The 26360-nt window shown below is 43.5% G+C and overlaps 2 protein-coding genes across 6 annotated transcripts in view; both read left to right on the forward strand.

The window, feature by feature from the left end:
• Positions 1-26360, forward strand: part of LOC139560308 (UMP-CMP kinase-like) — a 64391-nt gene that overhangs the window by 16201 nt on the left and 21830 nt on the right. The gene's annotated exons all lie outside the window — the stretch shown is intronic.
• Positions 1-26360, forward strand: part of LOC139560307 (UDP-N-acetylglucosamine transporter-like) — a 45290-nt gene that overhangs the window by 16064 nt on the left and 2866 nt on the right. For 2 of the 5 annotated variants that reach the window (XM_071376960.1, XM_071376959.1), the window contains exons 2-8: positions 5019-5295; positions 5612-5766; positions 5961-6083; positions 6332-6497; positions 8917-9035; positions 25374-25507; positions 25752-26336. In XM_071376960.1, coding sequence (XP_071233061.1) covers positions 5061-5295; positions 5612-5766; positions 5961-6083; positions 6332-6497; positions 8917-9035; positions 25374-25507; positions 25752-25833 — 1014 coding nt within the window. In that variant the 5' untranslated portion in view covers positions 5019-5060 and the 3' untranslated portion in view covers positions 25834-26336. Of the gene's footprint in view, positions 1-5018; positions 5296-5611; positions 5767-5960; positions 6084-6331; positions 6498-8916; positions 9036-9803; positions 9901-25373; positions 25508-25751; positions 26337-26360 lie in introns of those variants that run through there. The other 3 variants (XR_011671909.1, XR_011671908.1, XM_071376957.1) reach the window with 3 other exon arrangements.

Consider the following 26360-nt stretch of genomic DNA (forward strand, 5'->3'; position numbering starts at 1 on the left):
TGCCCTTTTTTCCCCAAATCTTAAACTAACCCTCAAATCCTTTCAAATAATTATGTCAAATAAAGCAACGTATATAATGTGCCAAATAAACACTAGGCCTAAAGCATAAGCAACAAATGTGAGCTGGTAGACAAAGGTGAACATTTTACTTCCATGCTTTGATGTGGTCACATCCATGTGAGCTATAAATTCTAGCGGGTCACTTCATTCGAAACGTTATATTTTTGTGCGGATAAAACCATGATTTGGTCAAATATCCTTATTCCTGCATAAGTGTTTGTCCTGTTCCTGTTTCTCCCCATGTTAAAGTGTTTGCCCTGCCCCTGTTTCTCCCCATGTTAAAGTGTTTGCCCTGTTCCTGTTTCTCCCCATGTTAAAGTGTTGGCCCTGCCCCTGTTTCTCCCCATGTTAAAGTGTTTGCCCTGCCCCTGTTTCTCCCCATGTTAAAGTGTTTGCCCTGTTCCTGTTTCTCCCCATGTTAAAGTGTTTGCCCTGTTCCTGTTTCTCCCCATGTTAAAGTGTTTGCACTGTTCCTGTTGCTCCCCATGTTAAAGTGTTTGCCCTGTTCCCGTTTCTCCCCATGTTAAAGTGTTTGCCCTGTTCCCGTTTCTCCCCATGTTAAAGTGTTTGCCCTGTTCCTGTTTCTCCCCATGTTAAAGTGTTTGCCCTGTTCCTGTTTCTCCCCATGTTAAAGTGTTTGCCCTGTTCCTGTTTCTCCCTGTGTTAGTAGCCTAGATGGAGAGAAGGGGAGGAAGAGAAAAATGCAATCGCACGAAGAAACAGTGGGTTATTACGGTTTTGGTTTCTAGTTTCCCCTTCCTCAGTAATTAGCCCCAATTGAATTCACCTATGTGATCATTTTTCACATCAAAATGTAAGCAAATTAATTTCTATTGAACAAAATGAATCTACAATTATGGAGCCCTTTATGGAGCCCTATTTTGACAGTAAAAGTATAGCAACAATAGCCTAATTGTCATGAAAGGCCATCACAACATTGAATTTTAAAAAGAAACAAGTGACATGATCCCACACTAAATAGGCCTGTGGGAGTTTCTTAAATGCTCTTGAATTGACAATAATGGTATATCCAGAGACCAAAAAGCTGAACAGATAAACACTTCTTTTTTTGCAGGAGGCTAGAATTGCATTGAATCAAATTATTCCTTTCCAATTAGTTACCGACTGTAAGGACAGGTTGCCGGTAGTATGTAATATTAGCCTAGTGCACATAAAGATTAAGGCAAATTCATCCCTATTGAACCAAAAAATCTAAACATTCTGGAGCCCTATTTTAACAGTAAAATACAACAAAAATAACCTAATTGTGCGACAAAATCATGGGCTGGTGCCACCAACTGAAAAAGGGGAACATTTTAGTGTGGAGACCTGAGCCAGGCTCGCGACACTGTGAGCTAATCGTCCAATGGAAAATTGGTGCTTGTTTTAGTGACTTTGATTAGGAGATGGTGCCGTTTGACTGCTGTTAACTTCTTATGGCTGCAGGGGCAGTATTGAGTAGCTTGGATGAAAGGTGCACAGAGGTGCCCAGAGTAAACGGCCTGCTCCTCAGTCATAGTTGCTAATATTTGCATATTGTTATTAGTATTGGATAGAAAACACTCTGAAGTTTCTAAAACTGTTTGAATTATGTCTGTGAGTATAACAGAACTCATATGGCAGGCAAAAACCTGAGAAGTTCCACTTCCTGTTTGGATTTTTTCTGAGGGTGGCAGATTTTCAACCAAGCTCTCATTGAAATTACAGCGAGATATTGATGAGTTTTCACTTCCTACAGCTACCACTAGATGTCAACAGTCAATAGAACTTTGTCTGATGAGTCTAATGTGAAGGGGGGCCGAAGGAGACAGGAATTAGTCACCACTGCCACGAGCTGACCATGCTTTGACCACGCGCGTTCACGTGATAGGCAGCTCCGTTCCATCGCTCAACTGAAGTCAATCTAATTCTCCGGTTGGAACGTTATTCAAGATGTATGTTAACACCATTCTAAAGATTGATTCAGTACATCGTTTGACATGTTTCTACTGACTGTTATGGAACTTTTGGACATTTCGTCACGTTATAGTGGACGCGCTTTGTGACTTTGGAATTGTTTACCAAACGCGCTAACCAAAGTAGCTAATTGGACATAAATAACGGACATTATCGAACAAATCAGGCATTTATTGTGGACCTGGGATTCCTAGGACTGCATTCTGATGAAGTTCATCAAAGGTAAGGAAACATTTATCATGTATTTTCTGGTTTCTGTTGACTCCAACATGGCGGCTAATTTGGCTATTGTTCTGAGCGCCGTCTCAGATTATTGCATGGTCTGCTTTTTCCGTAAAGTTTTTTGAAATCTGACACAGCGGTTGCATTAAGGAGAGGTATATCTATAATTCCATGTGTATAACTTGTATTATCATCTACATTTATGATGAGTATTTCTGTTGAAACGATGTGGCTATGCAAAATCACTTGATGTTTTTGGAACTAGTGAATGTAACGCGCCAATGTAAACTCCGATTTTTTGATATAAATATGAACCTTATCAAACAAAACATGCATGTATTGTGTAACATGAAGTCCTATGAGTGTCATCTGATGAAGATCATCAAAGGTTAGTGATTAATTTTATCTCTATTTCTGCTTTTTGTGACTGCTATATTTCGCTGGAAAAATATCTGTGCTTATTGTGGTTTGGTGGTGACCTAACATAATCGTCTGTAGTGCTTTCGCTGAAAAGCATATTTGAAATCGGACACTTTGGTGGGATTAACAACAAGATTACCTTTAAAATGATATAAGACACATGTATGTTTGAGGAATTTTAATTATGAGATTTCTGTTGTTTGAATTTGGCGCCCTGCACTTTCACTGGCTGTTGTCATATCGATCCCGTTAGCGGGATTGCAGCCATAAGAAGTTTTAAGGACGCTCTCATTGAAAACATTTCGCCTTTTTATATATATATTTTTTTAACCTTTATTTAACAAATACGTCAACAAATTTAATTGGCTGTTAAACTAAAAAGCTAACTTTTTCTAATTTTTGCAAGTGTGACCCTTAACTGATTCAGAGGGGCTGGGTTAAATGCGGAAGACACATTCAGTTGTACAACTGACTATAGAGATGAATTTGCTTACATTTTGATGTGAAAAAATATCACATAGGTGAATCTCCTGAGGAAGGGGAAACTAGACACCAAAACCGCAACAACCCAGGTACTATGGTGACGCTTCTTCACTGAGATGCAGTGCATTCGACCGGTGCTCCGCAAGACTCCGTGTGGATGATGTAGAGCGGAACGAAATACATCACGATGTCGCCAAGGCTCCCGAGTGGAGCACCGGGGTCTAAGGCACTGCATCTCAGTGCAAAAAGCGTCACTATAGTACCTGGTTCAAATCCAGGCTGTATCACATCTGGCCGTGATTGGAAGTCCCATAGGGCGGTGCACAATTGGCCCAGCGTCTTCTGGATTTGACCAGAGTAGGCGGTCATTGTAAATAAGAATTTGTTCTTAACTGACTTGCCTAGTTAAATAAAGGTTAAAAATAAATAAAAAAACAGGCACAATACTTTTGAAGGTACGTAGGGCACAGGATGTCATCACATAACTATAAGCTCCACTCCACATTAACTTCTGAATTCCTACTCATTGCAAAATAAAAATGGTCAACAATAAAAATGTATGTCTGGACTTTCAAGAATGCCTGAATTGCTTCGCCTTACTTTTCTAGTTGGCTGGATGCAAGTTTCACCATCCAATTATTTCAGATCTACAAGAGTGCAAGTTTCACCATGGTACGGGCTGTGGCACATGAAAATTATTAGAATATAGATAGATGGAAGGGTATACAGGCTGTCGCCAATTTATGAATGCGCAATTTGCCTAAATTGGGTAATGGAAACACTTCAACCACAAAATATTTATTCAACACTGTAGTTTTTTTGCAAAAAAGCGTTATTTTTCGGTGTGACTTCGTTACATCCATCTGTTTTTATAGACACAAGAAAGTTATGCTGCGTTCAAAAGAACTGGGAACTCGGAAAAATACAAGGTCAAATCATGATGTCAGTGATCTTCAGGTCAGAAAGTTGGAGCTCTAGAAATAGGCCTGAGTTCCCGAGTTGGAGCTCGTTTTTCTCCAAGTTCCCATTTGTTTTGAACACACTGAAGTCGGAAGTCAGAGATTTAACTGTCTTGTATCGATTTAAAAACAGTCGATGAAAACTGCATAAAATGGAAATGCACCCCAGCAGGCAATTGTCGCATCTGTTTTCTATGCAAACTTTCTAAATGTCGACAGACCTGGGTTCGATCCCAGGATGTATCACAACCGGCCGTGATCGGGGGTTCCATAGGGCGGTGCACAATTGGCTTTACTTGGCTCATCGCGCTTTAGTGACTCCTTGTGGCGGGCTGGGCCCCTGCAGGCTGACCTCGGTCATCAGTGGAATGGTGTTTCCTCTGACACATTGCTGCAGCTGGGTTCTGGGTTAAGCTGGCGGGTGTTAAGCAGCGCGGTTTGGCGGGTCATGTTTCGGAGGACACATGACTCAACCTTCACCTCCCGAGCCCATTGGGGAGTTGCAGCAGTGAGACAAGATCGAAATTGGGGAGAAAAAGTTCCTCATGGAGGGGGTGGCACCATACAGAGACAAAATGATAATGACTATGTTGCTAGAGATTAATGTGACAGAAGAATAGAAACAAAGTAGATTCATTGTTGTAATGTGCCTTTGTGCGCGCCAGTCTGTTGGTAGCTCTGCCAGCCTATGAAACCAGTAGGTCGATCTGTTCTAATTATTAGTTTTGGTCAAACAGGGCGAAAATGATCTTCTCCAAGCTGCAAACCGTTCTGCAGCTTTGAGAAGCACATGTGCATCAAGTACGGAAGATGCAAGTTAGACATCCGGCAAAAACAACGTATGGCAAAACGCATGTGTATCTGCTGGACTTATGGCGTAACCCAGCCTATCTCACTGTCTATCTTTCTCTCCCACAGCCTAAACCAGGCCTTTCCCGCCTGGCCTCATCCCCTGACTCTATGGAGGCATCCCACCTCGTTTCCATGTCATCGCTCCGTGTCTCCCCATCCCAGTCACGGCTCAAGTACATGTCCCTGGGCGTGCTGGTGCTGCAGACCACCACACTGGTGCTCACCATGAGGTACTCGCGCACACTGCAGGGCGAGGGGCCCCGCTACCTAGCCTCCTCAGCCGTGGTGTCGGCCGAACTGCTTAAGATCCTCATCTGCCTGCTGCTCGTCTTCTATGACCACAGTAAGTCTAGTGATCCATATGGCTGGCTGGTTGGCTGTCTATCTGTCCGTCTGGCTAGCTGTCCATCTGGCTGTCCATCTGGCTGGTTGGCTGTCTGTCCGTCTGGCTAGCTGTCCATCTGGCTGTCCGTCTGGCTGGTTGGCTGTCTGTCTGTGTAACACAGTCATGTGACAGCAGACAGCAGAGATAATACTCCTACAGTATCTTTGTCTTTCTAATGACAGCAGAGATAATACTCCTACAGTATCTTTGTCTTTCTATCTCTGTCTTAGGCTTCGTTGTGTGACCATTCAATTTCTGTCTGTCTTTCTGTCAGGCTTCAGTTTTTGGGTGTTGAATCGGGTGCTGAAGGAAGAGATTCTCAACAAGCCCATGGAGACGTTGAAGCTGGCCATCCCATCAAGCATCTACACACTCCAGAATAACCTTCTCTATGTCGCCCTGTCCAACCTGGACGCTGCTACCTACCAGGTGAGAGATGTGACACCCGTGTGTGTGTGTGTGTGTGTGTGTGTGTGTGTGTTTGCATGTGCGTGTGTGCTGCAACATGTATAATGGGAACAAATGGAGGGACTCAGTATAAGGGGAACACTCAGGGCTTTCATATTCCATTTCATGTCCAATTTTGACTGGCATGAATTTAAATTGATATTGTCCCCAACCAGGTGACGTACCAGCTGAAGATCCTGACCACGGCCCTGTTCTCAGTATCCATGCTGGGGAAGAGACTGGGGCTCTACCAGTGGCTGTCCCTGCTCATCCTCATGACTGGTATCGTTCTCGTTCAGGTAACAAGGCTAAACACACCCGACAAGTCAATAACTCATCATTCCTGTTTGCAAGTGTTTTTGTCCGATTAGTCGTTGATCTTCGAGTGTCCACATTAGGGAGGCAGAAGTCTAAATTGTTCTAAAGTTCACAGGTTTTTCAGGATAATTTGAATAAATCAGTGTTAACATGATGTCCAGGAAAAGTTTATTTAATTTTTGCACAGGTTTCCCATACTGAGCGATGTAGTGTGTGTTTGTCTCCACAGTGGCCTACAAAGTCTCTGGATGTGTCATCTCTGTCTGCAGGCTCCCAGTTAGTCGGTGTGATAGCCGTACTGATAGCCTGCTTCTCCAGTGGCTTCGCTGGAGTCTACTTTGAGAAGATCCTCAAAGAGACCAAACAGAGTGTGTGGGTCCGCAACATCCAGCTAGGTCAGCATCACTGGAACCTGTTTGTTTGTTTGTTTGTGTATGCATGTTTGGTTCATTGATTCATTTAATTCTACATAAACGGCACTCTCTTGGTATGTGTGAATATCTTTCCACTTTCTCTATAGCAATTACACCATTTATATAATTTATGGTCTCTCCATGTAATCCAGAGCTTCTAAAAAAAGTTAAATCATCAACTTTAAATTAAATCGAATGTATTCTCACAACAGTATAGCAACTTTAGGTTGGAGGCACAGTCCCATAGCCCTTGTAATTCCAATCCTTAGGCAATGTCCTGGTGCCAAAATGGTGGTCTTAGCTCATGAAACAATAAACTATACAAGCATGTAATTATAAACTGTGACAAGCAATGGAATACTTGACAAATATTTTAGAGTCCTCCCTTAAAACCTCACCCATTTCTCTCTTTCTCTCTTTCTTTCTCTCTCGTTCTCTCTCTCACACATATTGATGCACACACACACACATACTCACACACTCAAAACCACCATACAGTATACGTTGCTTCTACAATTTATTATGTGTATCCTGCTGCTCAGTCACTTTTACCCCTGATTACATAACTATCACCAATATCCATGCACATTGATATTGGTCCTGGTATTGACCTTGTAAATAATTAAAATAAAATGGTATTTGTCACATGTACCAAATACAACAAGTGTAGACTTTTCTGTGCAAAGCTTACTTACGAGCCCTTTCCCAACAGTGCAGAGTTTTGCAACAGTGCAAAAGTAAAAAAAACATTTTCTAAATATGAAAAGGAAAAAGTAAGAAAAGAGAAAAAGAAGAAGAAGGAAATAGTAACAGAATAAAATAACAACAACGAGGCTATATACAAGGAGTACCGGTACCGAGTCAATGGGCAGGGTTACGAGGTAGTTGAGGTAATATGTACATGTAGGTAGGGGTAAACGTGACTACGAAATCAGGATAGATAACAAACAGAGTAGCAGCAGCGTATGTGAATAATGTGAAAGTGTGTATGTGCGGCGTCAATATGCATGTAGTGTGTGTGTATGTGTGTGTTGGAGTGTGTGGGTAGAGTCTAGTGAGTGTGTGGTAGAGTCTAGTGAGTCTAGTGAGTGTGTGGGTAGAGTCTAGTGAGTGTGTGGTAGAGTCTAGTGAGTGTGTGGGTAGAGTCTAGTGAGTGTGTGGTAGAGTCTAGTGTGTGTGTGAGTAGAGTCTAGTGAGTGTGTGGAAGAGTCTAGTGAGTGTGTGGGTAGAGTCTAGTGAGTGTGTGGGTAGAGTCTAGTGAGTGTGTGGTAGAGTCTAGTGAGTGTGTGGGTAGAGTCTAGTGAGTCTAGTGAGTGTGTGGTAGAGTCTAGTGAGTGTGTGAGTAGAGTCTAGTGAGTGTGTGAGTAGAGTCTAGTGAGTGTGTGAGTAGAGTCTAGTGAGTGTGTGGAAGAGTCTAGTGAGTGTGTGGGTAGAGTCTAGTGAGTGTGTGGGTAGAGTCTAGTGAGTGTGTGGTAGAGTCTAGTGAGTGTGTGGTAGAGTCTAGTGAGTGTGTGGGTAGAGTCTAGTGAGTGTGTGGGTAGAGTCTAGTGAGTGTGTGGGTAGAGTCTAGTGAGTGTGTGGGTAGAGTCTAGTGAGTGTGTGGGTAGAGTCTAGTGAGTGTGTGGGTAGAGTCTAGTGAGTGTGTGGGTAGAGTCTAGTGAGTGTGTGGTAGAGTCTAGTGAGTGTGTGGGTAGAGTCTAGTGAGTGTGTGGGTAGAGTCTAGTGAGTGTGTGGGTAGAGTCTAGTGAGTGTGTGGGTAGAGTCTAGTGAGTGTGTGGGTAGAGTCTAGTGAGTGTGTGGGTAGAGTCTAGTGAGTGTGTGGGTAGAGTCTAGTGAGTGTGTGGGTAGAGTCTAGTGAGTGTGTGGGTAGAGTCTAGTGAGTGTGTGGGTAGAGTCTAGTGAGTGTGTGGGTAGAGTCTAGTGAGTGTGTGGGTAGAGTCTAGTGAGTGTGTGGGTAGAGTCTAGTGAGTGTGTGGGTAGAGTCTAGTGAGTGTGTGGGTAGAGTCTAGTGAGTGTGTGAGTAGAGTCTAGTGAGTGCAAGAGGGTCCAGGTAGCCATTTGATTAATTGTTCAGCAGCCTTATGGCTTGGGGGCACAAGCTGTTCATGAGCCTTTTGGTCCCAGACTTGGTCCTCCGGTAGGAGAGAACAGTCTATGACTTGGGTGGCTGGAATTTATAGTGTGTGTTGTATTTCTCCTGTGTATTTTATCTGACTTAGAATTGATTCTGTGCTCTTTTTAGGACACTTTTCTATTTATTTCCATTTTGTTATATTGAATACTGCATTGTTGAGGAAGAGCTTGCAAGTAATAATTTCACTGTACTGTTTACACCTGCTGTATCCTGTGCATGTGACAAATACATGTTGATTTGACCTCTCTCTCTACCTCCCTCTCCTAGGTTTGTTTAGCCTAGTGTTTAGTCTAATGGGAGTGTTTGTGTACGACGGAGAGAGAGTGAGGGAGTTCGGAGTGTTCCAAGGCTACAACCCACTCACCTGGACTGTTGTGGCCCTGCAGGTAATGTACATATGCTTAAGTTATAGTTATAACTCAGGCCATACAAATGGATGTGTTTAATGGATTTATCATTACGTTTTTTGTAAAGTGAGGCAAACGAGCAGAAAAAAAGTGGGCCCCCTTGTAAAAATACAATAACAATAAAATAAACCTGAAGGCACCTGAAGGTACTGCATTGCCGAAACGTTGGTTATTAGGTTTATCCAAAATTATATATAGAGAGTTGGCCTAATGTGGTTTCTGTCTGCACGTTCCGAGAGCACCACTGTCTCCTCCATTTATTTATTTATTTTTTATTTCACCTTTATTTAACCAGGTAGGCCAGTTCTCATTTACAACTGCGACCTGGCCAAGATAAAGCAAAGCAGTGCGACACAAACAACAACACAGAGTTACACATGGAATAAACAAGCGTACAGTCAATAACACAATAGAAAAAAAGAAAGTCTATATAAAGTGTGTGCAAATGGCATGAGGAGGTAAGGCAATAAATAGACCATAGTAGCGAAGTAATTACAATTTAGCAGATTAACACTGGAGTGATAGATGAGCAGATGATGATGTGCGAGTAGTGATACTGGTGTGCAAAAGAGCAGAAAAGTAAATAAAAACAATATGGGGATGAGGTAGGTAGATTGGGTGGGCTATTTACAGATGGACTATGTACAGCTGCAGCGATCGGTTAGCTGCTCAGATAGCTGATGTTTAAAGTTAGTGAGGGAAATGTAAGTCTCCAGCTTCAGCGATTTTTTTTTCAATTCGTTCCAGTCACTGGCAGCAGAGAACTGGAAGGAAAGGCGGCCAAAGGAGGTGCTGGCTTTGGGGATGATACAGTGAGATATACCTGCTGGAGCGCGTGCTACGGGTAGGTGTTGTTATCATGACCAGTGAGCTGAGATAAGGCAGCGCTTTACCTAGCATATACTTATAGATGACCTGGAGCCAGTGGGTCTGGCGACGAATATGTAGCGAGGGCCAGCCGACTAGAGCATACAGGTCGCAGTGGTGGGTAGTATATGGGGCTTTGGTGACAAAACGGATGGCGCTGTGATAGACTGCATCTAGTTTGCTGAGTAGAGTATTGGAAGCTATTTTGTAGATGACATCGCCGAAGTCGAGGATCGGTAGGATAGTCAGTTTTACTAGGGTAAGTTTGGCAGCGTGAGTGAAGGAGGCTTTGTTGCGAAATAGAAAGCCGACTCTAGATTTGATTTTGGATTGAGATGTTTGATATGAGTCTGGAAGGAGAGTTTACAGTCTAGCCAGAAATCTAGGTATTTGTAGTTGTCCACATATTCTAGGTCAGAACCGTCCAGAGTAGTGATGCTGGTCGGGCGGGCGGGTGCGGGCAGCGAGCGGTTGAAAAGCATGCATTTGGTTTTACCAGCGTTTAAGAGCAGTTGGAGGCCACGGAAGGAGTGTTGTATGGCATTGAAGCATATTTGGAGGTTAGTTAACACAGTGTCCAAAGAAGGGCCAGATGTATACAGAATGGTGTCGTCTGCGTAGAGGTGGATCAGGGAATCACCCGCAGCAAGAGTAACATCGTTGATATATACAGAGAAAATAGTCAGTCCAAGAATTGAACCCTGTGTTACCCCCATAGAGACTGCCAGAGGTCCGGACAACAGGCCCTCTGATTTGTCACACTGAACTCTGTCTGCGAAGTACTTGGTGAACCAGGCGAGGCAGTCATTTGAGAAACCAAGGCTGTTGAGTCTGCCAATAAGAATACAGTGATTGACAGAGTCGAAAGCCTTGGCCAGGTCGATGAAGACGGCTGCACAGTACTGTCTTTTATCGATGGCGGTTATGATATCGTGTAGTACCTTGAGCGTGGCTGAGGTGCACCCATGACCAGCTCGGATACCGGATTGCACAGCGGAGAAGGTACGGTAGGATTCGAAATGGTCATTGATCTGTTTGTTAAATTGGCTTTCGAAGACTTTAGAAAGGCAGGGCAGGATGGATATAGGTCTATAACAGTTTGGGTCTAGAGTGTCACTCCCTTTGAAGAGGGGGATGACCGCTTTCCAATCTTTAGGGATCTCGGACGATATGAAAGAGAGGTTGAACAGATTGGTAATAGGGGTTGCAACAATGGCGGCGGATAGTTTTAGAAAGAGAGGGTCCAGATTGTCTAGCCCAGAAGATTTGTACGGGTCCAGATTTTGCAGCTCTTTTAGAACATCTGCTATCTGGATTTGGGTGAAGGAAAAGCTGGGGAGGCTCGGGCAAGTAGCTGTGGGTGGCGCGGAGCTGTTGGCCGGGGTAGGGGTAGCCAGGAGGAAAGCATGGCCAGCAGTAGAGAAATGCTTATTGAAATTTTCGATTATCATGGATTTATCGGTGGTGATCGTGTTACCTATCCTCAGTGCAGTGAGCAGCTGGGATGAGGTGCTCTTGTTCTCCATGGACTTTACAGTGTTCCATGGACTTTACAGTTGACTTTACAGTTGTGTTCCATGGACTTTAGAGCTACAGGATGTACATTTTTGTTTGCTAAGTGACAATTGACCCTTAAAATTATGAAGATGTTGTAGAATAATAGTGAAGACATCAATACTATGAAATAACACATATGGAATCATGAAGTAACCAAAGTTAAACAAATCAAAATATATTTTAGATTCTTCAAAGTAGCCACCCTTTGCCTTGATGACAGCTTTGCAAACTCTTGGCATTCTCTCAACCAGCTTCACGAGGTAGTCACCTGGAATGCATTTCAAATAACAGGTGTGCCTTGTTAAAAATTAATTTGTGGAATGTCTTTCCTTCTTAATGTGTTTGAGCGAATCAGTTGTGTTGTGACAAGGTAGGGGTGGTATACAGAAGATAGCCCTATGTGGTAAAAGACCAAGTCCATATTATGGCAAGAACATCTCAAATAAGCAAAGAGAAATGACAGTCCATCATTACTTCAAGACATGAAGGTCAGTCAATATGGAAAATTTCAAAAACTTTTTACGTTTCTTCAAGTGCAGTCGCAAAAACCATCAAGCTCTATGATGATACTGGCTCTCATGAGGACCACCACAGGAAAGGAAGACACAGAGTTACCTCTGCTGCAGAGGATAAGTTCATTAGCGCTAACTGCACCTCAGATTGCAACCCAAATAAATGCTTCACAGAGTTCAAGTAACAGACACATCTCAACATCAACTGTTCAGAGGAGACTGCGTGAATCAGGCCTTTATGATCGAATTGCTGCAAAGAAACCACTACTAGAGGACACCAATAAGAAGAAGAGACTTGCTTGTACCAAGAAACACAACAATGGACATTAGACCGGTGGATATTTGTCCTTTTGTCTGGAGTCCAAATTGGAGATTTTTGGTTCCAACCGCAGTGTCCTTGTGAGATGCAGAGTAGGTGAATGGATGATCTCCACATGTGTGGTTCCCACCGTGAAGCATGGAGGAGGAGTTGTGATGGCATGGGAGTGCTTTGCTGGTGACACTGTCTGTGATTTATTTAAAATTCAAGGCACACTTAACCAGCATGGCACAGCATTCTGCAGCGATACCCCATCCCATCTGGGTTGGGCTTAGTGGGACTATCATTTGTTTTTCAACAGGACAATGACCCAAAACACACCTCCAGGCTGTGTAAGGGCTATTTGACCAAGAAGGAGAGTGATGGTGCTGTATCAGATGACATGGCCTCCACAATCACCCGACCTCAACCCAATTGAGATGGTTTGGGATGAGTTGGACCGCAGAGTGAAGGAAAATCAGCCAACAAGTGCTCAGCATATGTGGTAACTCCTTCAAGAGTGTTGGAAAAGCCTTCCAGGTGAAGCTGGTTGAGAGAATGCCAAGAGTGTGCAAAGCTGCCATCAAGGCAAAGGGTGGCTACTTCAAAGAATCTCAAATATATTTTGATTTGTTTAACACTTTCTTGGTTACTACATGATTCCATGTGTTATTTCATAGTTTTGATGTCTTCACTATTATTCTACAATGTAGAAAATAGTAAAAATAAAGAAAAACCCTTGAATGAATAGGTGTGTCCAAACTTTACACTGGTACTGTATATAAAGTGTAATATTTGGATTTAAATCAAATTTGAACACATTTATTTTCATTTTGTTCTTTTTTTTCTCCCCAATTTTTGATCTTGTCTCGCTGCAACTCCCTAACGGGCTCGAGAGAGGCAAAGGTGGAGTCATTCATCCTCCGAAACATGACCCGCTGTCACGATCGTGTGGCGGATTGACGGACCAAAATGCAGCAGTTGGAAAATAAGCCATCTTCTTTATTAACACCACGAAGATGAACACGACACAAAACTCTATACAAACTAACAAAACAACAAAACGACCGTGAAGCTACAAACGTTGTGCACATACATACAGGCTACAAACGTTCTACATAGACAATTACCCACAACCAATGAGAGCCTATGGCTACCCTAAATAAGGCTCCCAATCAGAGACAACCGAAATCAGCTGTCTCTAATTGGGAACTCATTCAGGTAACCATAGACTCTCCTAGACAACTAAACATACATAGACAACACTAGAAACATGTACTCCACACAAACCCATATACTATACACAACCCCTTTACCATAAACAACACCCAAAACCAACAAAACATAAACATTCCCCATGTCACACCCTGACCTAACTAAAATAATAAAGAAAACAAAGAATACTAAGGCCAGGGCGTGACATAACCCCCCCCTTGAGGCGCGAACTCCGGGCGCACCATACACAGTCTAGGGGAGGGTCTGGGTGGGCTTCCATCCACGGTGGCGGCTCCGGCTCTGGTCGCGGTCCCCACGTCACCACAGTACCTAAACACCTCCTAGGCTTCCTCCAAACGACCCCCCTCCACCTTAACCCCATTGCATTCAGGGGCAGTTCCGGACTAAGGGGCAGTACCAGGGTAAGAGGCAGTACCAGGGTCAGGGGCAGTACTAGGGTCAGGGACAGTACCAGGGTCAGGGGCAGTACCAGGGTAAGGGGCAGCACCAGGGTAAGGGGCAGCACCAGGGTAAGGGGCAGCACCAGGGTAAGGGGCAGCTCCGTACTGAAGAATGGCAGCTCCGGACTGAGGGACTGCAGCTCCGGACTGAAGGACTGCAGCTCCGGACTGAGGGATGGCCCATGGCTGGCTGACGGATCTGGCTGCTCATGGCTAGCTGACGGATCTGGCTGCTCATGGCTAGCTGACGGATCTGGCTGCTCATGGCTAGCTGACGGATCTGGCTGCTCATGGCTAGCTGACGGATCTGGCTGCTCATGGCTAGCTGACGGATCTGGCTGCTCATGGCTAGCTGACGGATCTGGCTGCTCATGGCTGGCTGACGGATCTGGCTGCTCATGGCTAGCTGACGGATCTGGCTGCTCATGGCTAGCTGACGGATCTGGCTGCTCCTGTCTGGTTGGCGGCTCTGGCAGATCCTGTCTGGTTGGCGGCTCTGGCAGATCCTGTCTGGTTGGCGGCTCTGGCAGATCCTGTCTGACGGACGGCTCTAGCGGCTCCTGTCTGGCTGGCGGCTCTAGCGGCTCCTGTCTGGCGGACGGCTCAGTGGGCTCATGGCAGACGGGCGGCTTTGCAGGCTCATGGCAGACAGGCGGCTTTGCAGGCTCATTGCAGACGGATGGCTCAGATGGCGCTGGGGAGACGGATGGCTCAGATGGCGCTGGGGAGACGGATGGCTCAGATGGCGCTGGGGAGACGAGCAGTTCAGTCATCGCTGTGCAGACGGCAGACTCCTGCCGGCTGAGGCGCACTGTAGGCCTGGTGCGTGGTGCCGGGACTGGTGGCACCGGGCTGGGGACACGCATCTCAGGGTTAGTGCGGGGAGAAGGAACAGGGCATACTGGACCCTGGGAGCGCACATTAGGCCTAGTGCGTGGTGCCGGAACTGGTGGTACCGGGCTGGGGACACGCATCTCAGGGCTAGTGCGGGGAGCAGGAACAGGGCATACTGGACCCTGGGGACGCACATTAGGCCTAGTGCGTGGGGCCGGAACTGGTGGTACCGGACTGGGGACACGCATCTCAGGGCTAATGCGGGGAGCAGCAACAGGGCACACTGGACTCTCAAGGCGTACTATAGGCCTTGTGCGTGGTACCGGTACTGGTGGTACCGGGCTGAGGACCCGCACATCAGGGCGAGTACGGGGAGAAGGAACAGTGCGTACAGGACTCTGGAAACACACAGAGGGCTTGGTGCGTGGTGTAGGCACTGGTGGTAATGTGCTGGAGACACGCACCACAGGGCTAGTACGTGGAGGAACAACAGGGCTCTGGAGACACCCAGGAAGCTTGATGCGTGGTGTAGGCACTGGTGGTAATGGGCTGGAAACACGCACCTCAAAGCTAGTGCGGGGAGCAGGAACAGTGCGTAAAGGGCTCTGGAGACGCACCTTAGACCTAGTGCTTGGTGCCGGAACTAGTGGTACAGGGCTGGGGACATGCATCTCAGGATGAGTGCAAAAAGTAGGAACAGGACACACCGGGTTGTGAAGGTGTACTGGAGACCTGGTGTGTATAGCCGGCATCAAATCTTCCGGAACTTTAACACGAGTTTCAGGCTGAGTACGAGGAACTGACACAGGTGGCATCGGACAGCTAATACGCTCCTCAGGAAGAATGCATTGCATACTCTGCCAAACCAACAGCTCTCTCTCTTCACTCTCCTCCAATTTCGTCAACAACTCTTCGAATGTCTCATAATCTCCCCTTCGTTCACTCTCCTCCAATCTGTCCAATAACTCCTCGACACACTCAGACTCACCCCTCAACTTCGCCGACTGCTCCAAGTGCCCCCCTCCAAAAATTTTTTTGTGCTGTCTCTTGGGCTTCCTCCCGTGTCGCCGTGCTGCCTCTATCTCTGCCTTGGGGCAGTGATATTCCCCTGGCTGTGACCAGGGTCCTCTCCCGTCTAGAATTTCCTCCCATCTCCAGAAATCCTGTGTAGGTAGGTCCTGTTGCCGCCTTCCATGCCGCTTGGTCCTATGGTGGGTAATTCTGTCACGATCGTTTATTGGTTTGATTAGTTCGTAAGTGTGTTTGTTTCGTTTTGCCTTCTTCATCAAATAAAGGAGATGGCTTATTTTCCTACTGCTGCGTTTTGGTCCGTCAATCCGCCACACGATCGTGACACCCGCTTAACCACGCTTAACCCGGAAGCCAGCCGCACCAATGTGTCGGGGGAATCATCGTTCAACTGGCGACCGGGGTCAGCCCGCAGGCACCTAGCCCACCACAAGGAGTCGCTAGAGCGCCATGAGCCAAGTAAAGCCCCACCGGCCAAACCCTCCCCTATCCCGGACCAATTGTGCGCTGTCCTATGGGACTCCCAGCCACGGCCAGTTGTGACACAGCCCGAGAATGAACATGGGTCTGTAGTAACCCCTCTAGCACTGCGATGCAGTACCTTAGACCGCTGCGCCGCTCAGGAGGACAAAATTGAATATATTTCAGTCTATATCTGACATGGTACAAGTGTATTCTTTTTTTTATAGCCCATAACAACAGCTGCGGGAAGTAGGGGTGCTGAGGGTGCTGCAGCATCCCCTGAAAAATCTGAATTAAAACAAAATATTACTAAATAAATAAATATGTGACTTTTTTTCTCACAAAAGCACTGATCCTTTACTAGTCCTGTATTAGCTGACAGATATCCACCTCATTTTCGAATGCTTTTAAGACACAGAAGCCAAATTCAGAAAATATGGATACAACTTCCTCCATGCTCATGCATTATCATAATTCATAAACTCGCCATTTGAAATCCCTGAATTTAATAGCATGTTTCTGTTAGCTTAAACATCATGAACTACACCCCCCCCCCCCCCACTGTTATTATTAATAATAATAATAATAATACGCATAACAATAACACAATATTTTAGTTCTCAGTGTTTAGTATGATTTTAGTGGCAAAGCAGAATAAAAAAATCCAGATATGAGGTAAACTCCCAGCAGAGCACAAAGTCCAATGGGTTTATCCTCTGGCGTGTTAATGTTAATGTGTTGATGTTCTCCGTATCCACAGCCAGAATGATTTTGCAGTGCATGGTTATCGAACAGGTTTCCTGTTTTATTCATCAGAGGTGTAGGGAGGGGGAAGTCTGGGAATCCCCAAAAATGTAATTATACAGATGATTACCAAAATATGCACACAACAGTGTTGTTACCTTGGTTTTTGTGGTGAATGTGAATGATTTTTTTTTATTTTTTATATTGGTTTTCAAACACATACCTTGTCCATAATGTAGAGGCCTATGGGATATTCATTGAAGAGGTAAGGAAGGAGGATGGTAAATGTGATCTGCATAACATACCAATACAAATTGACGTACCTTTGTATGCCTTCTTGTCTGTATACCTGCAGACAAAGACACACACACAAAAGTGAGCAGTTCAGTCAGCTGCACCCAATATCAAATCAAACTTTATTTGCCACATGCGCCGAATACAACAAGTGTAGACTTTACCGTGAAATGCTTACTTACAATCCCTTAACCAACAGTGGAGTTCAAGAAGAAGAAAACCAAGTAGGCTAAAATAAAAAGTAATAATAAAAAGAATAACAATAACGAGGCTATATACAGGGGGCACCGGTACTGAGTCAGTGTGCGGGGGTACAGGCTAGTTGAGGTAATCTGTACATGTAGGTGGGGGCGAAGTGACTATGCATAGGTAACAAACAAACAGCGAGTAGCAGCAGTGTACAAGAGGGGGGGGGGGGTAAATGCAAATTGCCCAGTGGCGATTTTTATGAATTGTTCAGCAGTCTAATGGCTTGGGGGTAGAAGCTGTTGGGTACAGGGACTATGGTGGTCTTCTTGAAACATATAGAAATTACAGACTCGGTCAGGGAGAGGTTGAAAATGTCCGTGAAGACACTTGACAGTTGGTCCGCACATGCTTTGAGTACACGTCCTGGTAATCCGTCTGGCCCCACGGCTTTGTGAATGTTGACCTGTTTAAAGGTTTTGTTCACATCGGCTACCGAGAGCATTATCACACAATCATCCAGAACAGCTGGTGCTCTCGTGCATACTTCAGTGTTGCTTGCCTCGAAGCGAGCATAAAAGGCATTTGGCTCGTCTGGTAGGCTCGTGTCACTGGGCAGCTCGCGTCTGGGTTTCCCTTTGTAGTCCGTAATAGTTTTCAAGCCCTGCCACATCCGACGAGCGTCAGAGCCGGTGTAGTAGAATTCAATATTAATCCGGTATTTACGCTTTGCTTGTTTGATGGTTCATCGGAGGGCATAGCGGGATTTCTCATAAGCGTCCGGATTAGTCACCCACTCCTTGAAAGCTGCAGCTCTAGCCTTTAGCTTAATGCAGTTTTTGCCTATAATCCATGGCTTCTGGTTGGAATATGTACGTACAATCACTGATGAAGCCGATGACTGAAGTGGTGTATTCCTCAACGCAATTGGATGAATCCTGGAACATATTCCATTCTGTGCTAGCAGAATGCTGCAATCCCGTTAAAACTTCTTATGGTTGCATCCTGCAGGGCGCCAAATTCAAACAACAGAAATCTCATAATTAAAATTCCTCAAACATGCATGTATCTTATACAATTTTAAAGTAATCTTGTTGTTAATCCCACCAAATTGTCCGATTTCAAATAGGCTTTACAGCGAAAGCACCACAAACGATTATGTTAGGTCACCGCAAAATCACAGAAAAACACAGCCATTTTTCCAGCCAAAGACAAGAGTCACAAAAAGCAGAAATAGAGATAAAATGAATCACTAACCTTTGATGATCTTCATCAGATGACACTCATAGGACTTCATGTTACACAATACATATATGTGTTGTTTGATAAAGTTCATATTTATAACAAAAAAACTCAGTTTACATTGGCGCCATGTTCAGAAATGCCTCCAAAATATCCGGAGAAATTGCAGAGAGCCACGTCAAATAACATAAATACTCATCATAAACTTTGATTAAAGATACATGTTTTACATAGAATTAAAGATACACTTGTTCTTAATGCAACCGCTGTGTCAGATTTCAAAAAGCTTTACGGCAAAAGCACAATATTCAATAATCTGAGAACAGCGTTCAGCCACAAAAGGAAGCCATACAGTTACCCGCCAAATTGTGCAGTCAACAAAACTCATAAATAGTATTATAAATCTTCACTTACCTTTGCTGATCTTCGTCGGAATGCACTCCCAGGACTCCCACTTCCACAATAAATGTTTGTTTTGTTCGGTAATGTCCATAATTTATGTCCAAATAGCTATTTGTGTTAGCGTGTTTGGTAAACAAATCCAAAGTCAGGAAGCGCGTTCACTAAAAGCAGACGAAATGTCAAAAGGTTCCATAAACAGTCAGTAGAAACATGTCAAACGATGTATTGAATCAATCTTTAGAATGTTTTTAACATACATCTTCAATAACGTTCCAACCAGAGAATTCCATTGACTTCAGATGTGTGATGGAACAGAGCTCCCTCTCATGTGAACGTGCATAGTCAGAGCATGGTCAGGTCATGATAGACCTGACTCATTCCTGTCTCCTTCGGCCCCACTTCACAGTAGAGGCATCAGACAAGGTTCTACAGACTGTTGACATCTAGTGGAAGCCGTAGGAAGTGCAAACTGATCCATATCCCACTGTGTATTCAATAGGGGCTGGGTTGAAAATCGACCAACCTCAGATTTCCCACTTCCTGTTTGGATTTCTTCTCAGGTTTTTTGCCTGCCATATGAGTTCTGTTATACTCACAGACATCATTCAAACAGTTTTAGAGACTTCAGAGTGTTTTCTATCCAATACTAATAATAATATGCATATATTAGCAACTGGGACTGAGGAGCAGGCAGTTTACTATGGGCACCTCTGGGCACCTTTCATCCAAGCTACTCAATACTGCCCCTGTAGCCATAAGAAGTTAATAAGAAGTCCCTGGCCACTAGGAGCACCGCTTCTGGATGAGCATTTTTTTCTTTGCTTATGGCCTTATAGAGTTGGTTGAGAGCGTTCTTAGTGCCAGCTTTGCTTTGTGGTGGTAAATAGACGGCTACGAATAATACAGATGAGAACTCTCTTGGTAGATAGTGTGGTCGATAGCTTATCGTAAGGTACTCTACCTCAGGCGAGCAATACCTCGTGACTTCTTTAATATTAGACATCGCGCACCAGCTGTTATTGACAAAGAGACACACACCCCCACCCCTCGTCTTACCAGAGGTAGCGTCTCTGTTCTGCCAGTGAATGGAAAATCCCGCTAGCTCTATATTGTCTGTTTCTTCGTTCAGCCACGTCTCGGTGAAACATAAGATGTTACTGTTTTTAATGTCCCATTGGTAGGATAATCTTAATAGTAGGTCATCAATTTTATTTTGTAACGATTGCACGTTAACAAGGAGAATGGAAGGCATTGGGAGTTTCGCCTCCGGCTTCTCAGAAGGATCCCCGATCTTCGTCCCCTTTTCCGGCGTCTTTTCTTCACGCAAAAGGCGTGGATCTGTGTCTGTTCCAGTGAAAGCAGGATATCTTTCTCGTCGGACTCGTTAAAGGAAAAAGTTTCTTCCAGTCCGCGGTGAGTAATCGCTTTTCTGATGTCCAGAAGTTATTTTCAGTCATAAGAGACGGTAGCAGCAACATTATGTACAAAATACGTTGTTTTTTTTAAAGTTACACAAAATGCAAAAATAATTAAATAATTGCACAATTGGTTGGGAGAATGTAAAACATAAGCCATGTTCTTCGGTGCCATCTTTTCAATACAGCTAGCCTTCAACATATTGTTATAGCCTACATATTATTACCTCTTTGTTTATTGATATATCCATTGAATTGTGTCCATTTTCTGTTTTAGAAAGATTTGCACAAATATGAAAAGATAGATGGTATCATCATAAAACAATATCAATGTAAATCATACAAGGGACAAACCTTACCTTTTCAGTTAAGTGCCTGCACCTGCTATCCTTTCAAATTCAAATCCAAATGTTTCAGTTGGGCTGTTAGGTTCCTGCAAGAACCCCACCAACTAAGGAGGTTCCTTGTTGAACCCCACCTCCTATGGGGTTCTTGGAATAACCTTTTGGCGGCCATTTTCAGTGCCGAGAACCCTAAGGTTCTTCGAAGAACTTTGAGGATCTTAGAAGAACCCTTGTTTTTAGAGTGTAGTGTATGCTAATTTTAAGAGTGTAGTGTAGGCTACCTTTGATTTCTTTATTTTAGAAACTTTTTTTCCTTTGACTGGATGTATTCAGTGCAGTATTAACCCTAACATTGACCTTATGAATAATGGTGTAATATGCATACGCTTCTAACTTACTGTCACGCCCTGACCTTAGAGAGCCTTTTTATTTCTCTATTTGGTTAGATCAGGGTGTGATTTGGGTGGGCATTCTAGTTTTCTATTTCTGTGTTGGCCGGGTATGGTTCCCAATCAGAGGCAGCTGTCTATCGTTGTCTCTGATTGGGAATCATACTTAGGCAGCCTGTTTTCCACCCTAGTTTGTGGGATCTTGTTGCTGTTTAGCGCTACAGAGCTTTATGTTCTTTTCGTGTTTTGTTGTTTTTGGTGTCATTTGAAAATAAAGAAAAATGTACTCCTACCACGCTGCACCTTGGTCTCCTTCCAATGACGGACGTAACACTTAGGCTATATATATGTTGTCTTTATTGTTCTGTTGCGCAATTGCGCTCCTGGCCTCTCCGCTGCCATGGCTATTCCTCTTAAATCTTGTGGAGTTCCAGGAAAAGACAGACTACAAAATCTTGTTGGACACATATTTCGACTTATTTTCTTTAGTCTACTAATATCCTATTGGAGGGGAGATGCACGTTTGCTCTTGCTTGCTGAATGTAAAATAGGCTACAGCATTTACGGGCGGGAAGGTGGAAAGGAGAAGCCTATATTTTCTTATAGTAGGCCTAGGCCTAGATTAACACCTGGTTACATCATGACAAAATAGGCCTACACCATATGAGTGGCCTGCTAATGTACCTTTCTGAACCTTCTAAACTGTCGAGTATAGACCCACAGTGATCCAAATGGCTGTATAAGCAGCCTTAGGCTGTAGGCCTATGCAGTTATTTTGGCCTGAAACAAAACAGGGCATGTGAGCTGTTATTCAAATTAGCCTACATCACGGCAGTCTACAGACTATGGACAATACTTGCATATTCACTTAATAACAATAATTGATTCCTCATTGCACTGTGTTGTTGTAGCCCAGGTATAATACTTGTATTGTCTAAAAACGTAGGCTAAGGACCAATCATTAGTGGAGCTTTGCATGCCCAGGGACCACAGAGCGCAGCCTGTGGGAACTGACTACCGATCTGCCCTTCATAATCTGTTAATTTATCTTTCTTGCACGTTGATAGGTTAATATTTAGCCTATAGTCTTAACATTTAGCTAGTGAATGGCCTAATATCTAGCTAATATTTAGCTTCTTACTTTGGCTACAAGTCACTAGCCTCTCTTATCCAAGCAGTTCACATGCGCAACAGGCTATAGGCTGCAAGCCTCTCCGAAATAAGCAATTCCTTGTGAAATTCCCAGGGAATGCTATAGGCTACAAAAGCTATTTTTATACTAGGCCTAATAGCCTATTCGGGAAAGAATCAGGCTTGCTCTTGCTAATTGCTGAATGTAAAACAGGCCTACAGCATAGAACATGCATGTTAGGGAAAGTGAGGAGGGAAAGTGAGGAGGGAAAGTGCATTGTGTGATCACTTTTGGCCGGTTATTATAACATTGTTGCACTGATGCATTGCAAATAGTTGCACAGGACATGTAGAGATGAGCACAGTGAAAAAGAAGACCCAAAAGAATTGACAACCTTTAGAAAAATGGAAATCAATTGCAAACCACTTGAGCAATGAGGCAATGACATACTGTTAAATATGAGCAGACTAAATGGCAATTGATGTTGAATCGCTACATTTAAATAAGAGTTACTATATTATTTTTCATTAGGCCTACATGTACATTGAAGTAGCCTATTATCTGTAGTGGTCACTATGACAATGAACACACCATGAAAACACTGAATGGTCACTGAACCAGTAGCCTATCTGTGCATTAGAGACTTCTTAAACAATGTTCCCTCCAAACTCTGCTGGTGCGCGCACATAAGAAATATCAGCCTGTGCAGAGAAGCATGAGATTGAACATTACTCAACTTTATAGCTTTCCCCTTTAGTTAACACTATCAACGTTTCAATCTACTGTGGGAATTGCCAATGTTAGCCACTTTCACTGAAACATACTGAAACAAAACAAACTATCTGTGCACGAGATTTTCTTGTAGGCAGAACGCACTGGAGTAGGATTCTATTGCATTGAAACTAACTTCTCAGCCCATACTCTACAGACGAGTGCAGCAAAACCAATCAGAGCCAAATAGACCATTGCCATTTATGGATCTGTGCCATTTTCTTTGAACTGGACTGTGTTTACCACATGAGTGGTTGCGAGTAGATGCGCATGTTTTGAGATCAAAGCAAGAACTGCATGTAGCCATGTGTGCACATTTGTTCATATTCTTTGCTAGTGAGTTATTGGCCCAGTTATAGCTAATTTCTAGTCAGCAATGGGGGAGTGGCTGCTTCCTACAGGAGCACAAAATGTGTGCATTTCTAGCCATCTTTGAAAAGTGAGTCAGGTAAAGAAAAAAATTATGTCTTAAAGGGGCAGTGTTGTATTTTGAAACAGGCTTGAATAATTTAAGTAGCCAATAGGCAAAGTGTAGCATAATTTGTCTGATTCTCTGTAATAATGGTATGGGAATAATAATTAATTACATTTTGTAAAGTAATTTCTTGCATCAAACAACACATTTTTAGTCACCTTGTCTGAAGGACAAGTTGGTAAACAAGTTCATGTCAAGGCCTGCATATTTTTTCCAAAAGTCTCATGGAATGTAGGCCGACATTGAACACCACATATTGGCTGCTACTGTATGCTTATAAATAGAACATCTATTTCCATGTTAAAATGTTATGGGATGCATTTTCTCCATTGTTTTTGATGGTAGGTCACTCTGATAGGCCTACATTATGATAAAATTGCCACAGTAGCCTACTTGGCCACTGTTATAACTGTAAGTTAAAGCGGCTACAGCCTCAGTGTTCACAGTAAACAGTGCACCAGAATTTTCACAACGTTCAAGTTTGCGCTCAGCAGACCCTACATTTGCTCAGTGCCGAAATAAATGAGAGGGAACATTACTCATGAATGATCATGTGTCACCACCTTATTACTAGGCAGCCTGCAGTTGGATGCTTTGATCAGTCGATTGACAGGTGTGGGACTGTAGAACGATAAATGGTAAACTTTCCTCCAGTGTGGATGCTCACCAAAATGGTATAGTTATGTAGCCTATAGTTTATCATTATAGTTATTGTTAGACTTATTGGCTTGGTGGATGGCCCGGGCCTGAGTTAACCTCTACCACAACACAACTAATGTTATTATCACAACGGAACTAGTCTACTAGTAGGTCTAACTCACGTTATTATCACAACAGAACTAGTCTACTAGTAGGTCTAACTAACGTTATTATCACAACAGAACTAGTCTACTAGTAGGTCTAACTAACGTTATTATCACAACAGAACTAGTCTACTAGTAGGTCTAACTCACGTTATTATCACAACAGAACTAGTCTTCTAGTAGGTCTAACTAACGTTATTATCACAACAGAACTAGTCTACTAGTAGGTCTAACTCACGTTATTATCACAACAGAACTAGTCTACAACTAGGTCTAACTCACGTTATTATCACAACAGAACTAGTCTTCTAGTAGGTCTAACTCACGTTATTATCACAACAGAACTAGTCTTCTAGTAGGTCTAACTAACGTTATTATCACAACAGAACTAGTCTACTAGTAGGTCTAACTCACATTATTATCACAACAGAACTAGTCTACTAGTAGGTCTAACTCACGTTATTATCACAACAGAACTAGTCTTCTAGTAGGTCTAACTCACGTTATTATCACAACAGAACTAGTCTACTAGTAGGTCTAACTAACGTTATTATCACAACAGAACTAGTAGTAGTTCTAGCTAACGTTAGCGAACTTGAATAAAATAAATATAAAATTACACTTACACTTGTATACTTGACTTGTATACTCTATAAATTGACTCCTTCAAATAATTTACTCTGGCAAGTTTGCCACCCTCACTCTGCACTTCCATTGCTTGGCTGTGCCCATAGCAACGTTCAAAAATTAGGTGTACCCCCCTGTGTGTGAGGTGTATACTTTTGTTTCAAAGTAGATTTGTTTAAGGCTACCAAGAAACACTGATTTAGCCCACTGCAGTAAAGGGTTAAATCCATGTCCTCTCTGTGTTGCTTGTGTTTCCAGGCTCTGGGTGGGTTGGTCATAGCAGCAGTCATTAAGTATGCAGACAACATCCTGAAGGGGTTTGCCACCTCACTCTCCATCATCCTGTCAACACTCATATCCTACTTCTGGTTGGAGGACTTCGACCCCACCAGGTACATATACGCACACACACACACACACACACTTTGATAAATCATCTGGCCAGGTCCATCTTGGATCAAAGGTTCTTACTCTCAACAGATTTCCTGATAAAATACAGATGGGAATACGAAAAGAGAGCTGAATTAATATGAGAACGACCTGAATATAAATGTTCTGTCTATAACTCTAACAACCTCCGATCTCTCTCTCTCTCTCTGTGTCTCTCTTTCTCTGTCTCTTTCTCTCTCCCCCCAGTGTGTTCTTCCTAGGAGCAGTGCTGGTCATTGCTGCCACCTTCCTGTATGGCTATGAGGCCACCAGCCACAGCAGAGTCTAGATTGGAGGTATCAACAAAAATGTTTGGATGAATCCAAGAATTCACTGACAATGTTAGTTTGAGATAAATATTCAATTTTTATATATTTTATCATGTTTTTATGTATTTGGGGAATAAGGGAGTAGGGTAAAGGCAGTTTGTAGTATGAATGTATTTTAGAGGTACTGACGGTCAATAAGACCAAGGGCATTCTAATGAATTGAATGCCTCACACGTTACAAAGCCCCTCATTTGTCTTTGAGTGACAGCTCCACCTAGTGGGAGTGTTGGGCCATAGCACATTTACTGCAGAGGGGAGGGGTTGAGACGAATGACTAGATCCTGGATGTATTTGTATTGGGGACAAGGAGGAAAAGGATTAAAGGAAGGAATGCTTTGAATTTGCTGCTCATTTCCGGACATTCAGATCCAAAGAATTGCACATACAGTTGCTGATGTTTGTATGCAAAAATTGCCTTTCATGCAACAACAGAAATTAATAATTAAAGTGATCAAATGTGAAATATGGGTCTAAACAGATGTTTAGT

Source organism: Salvelinus alpinus, chromosome 30, assembly GCF_045679555.1.
Source record: "Salvelinus alpinus chromosome 30, SLU_Salpinus.1, whole genome shotgun sequence".
Lineage (NCBI taxonomy): Eukaryota > Metazoa > Chordata > Actinopteri > Salmoniformes > Salmonidae > Salvelinus > Salvelinus alpinus.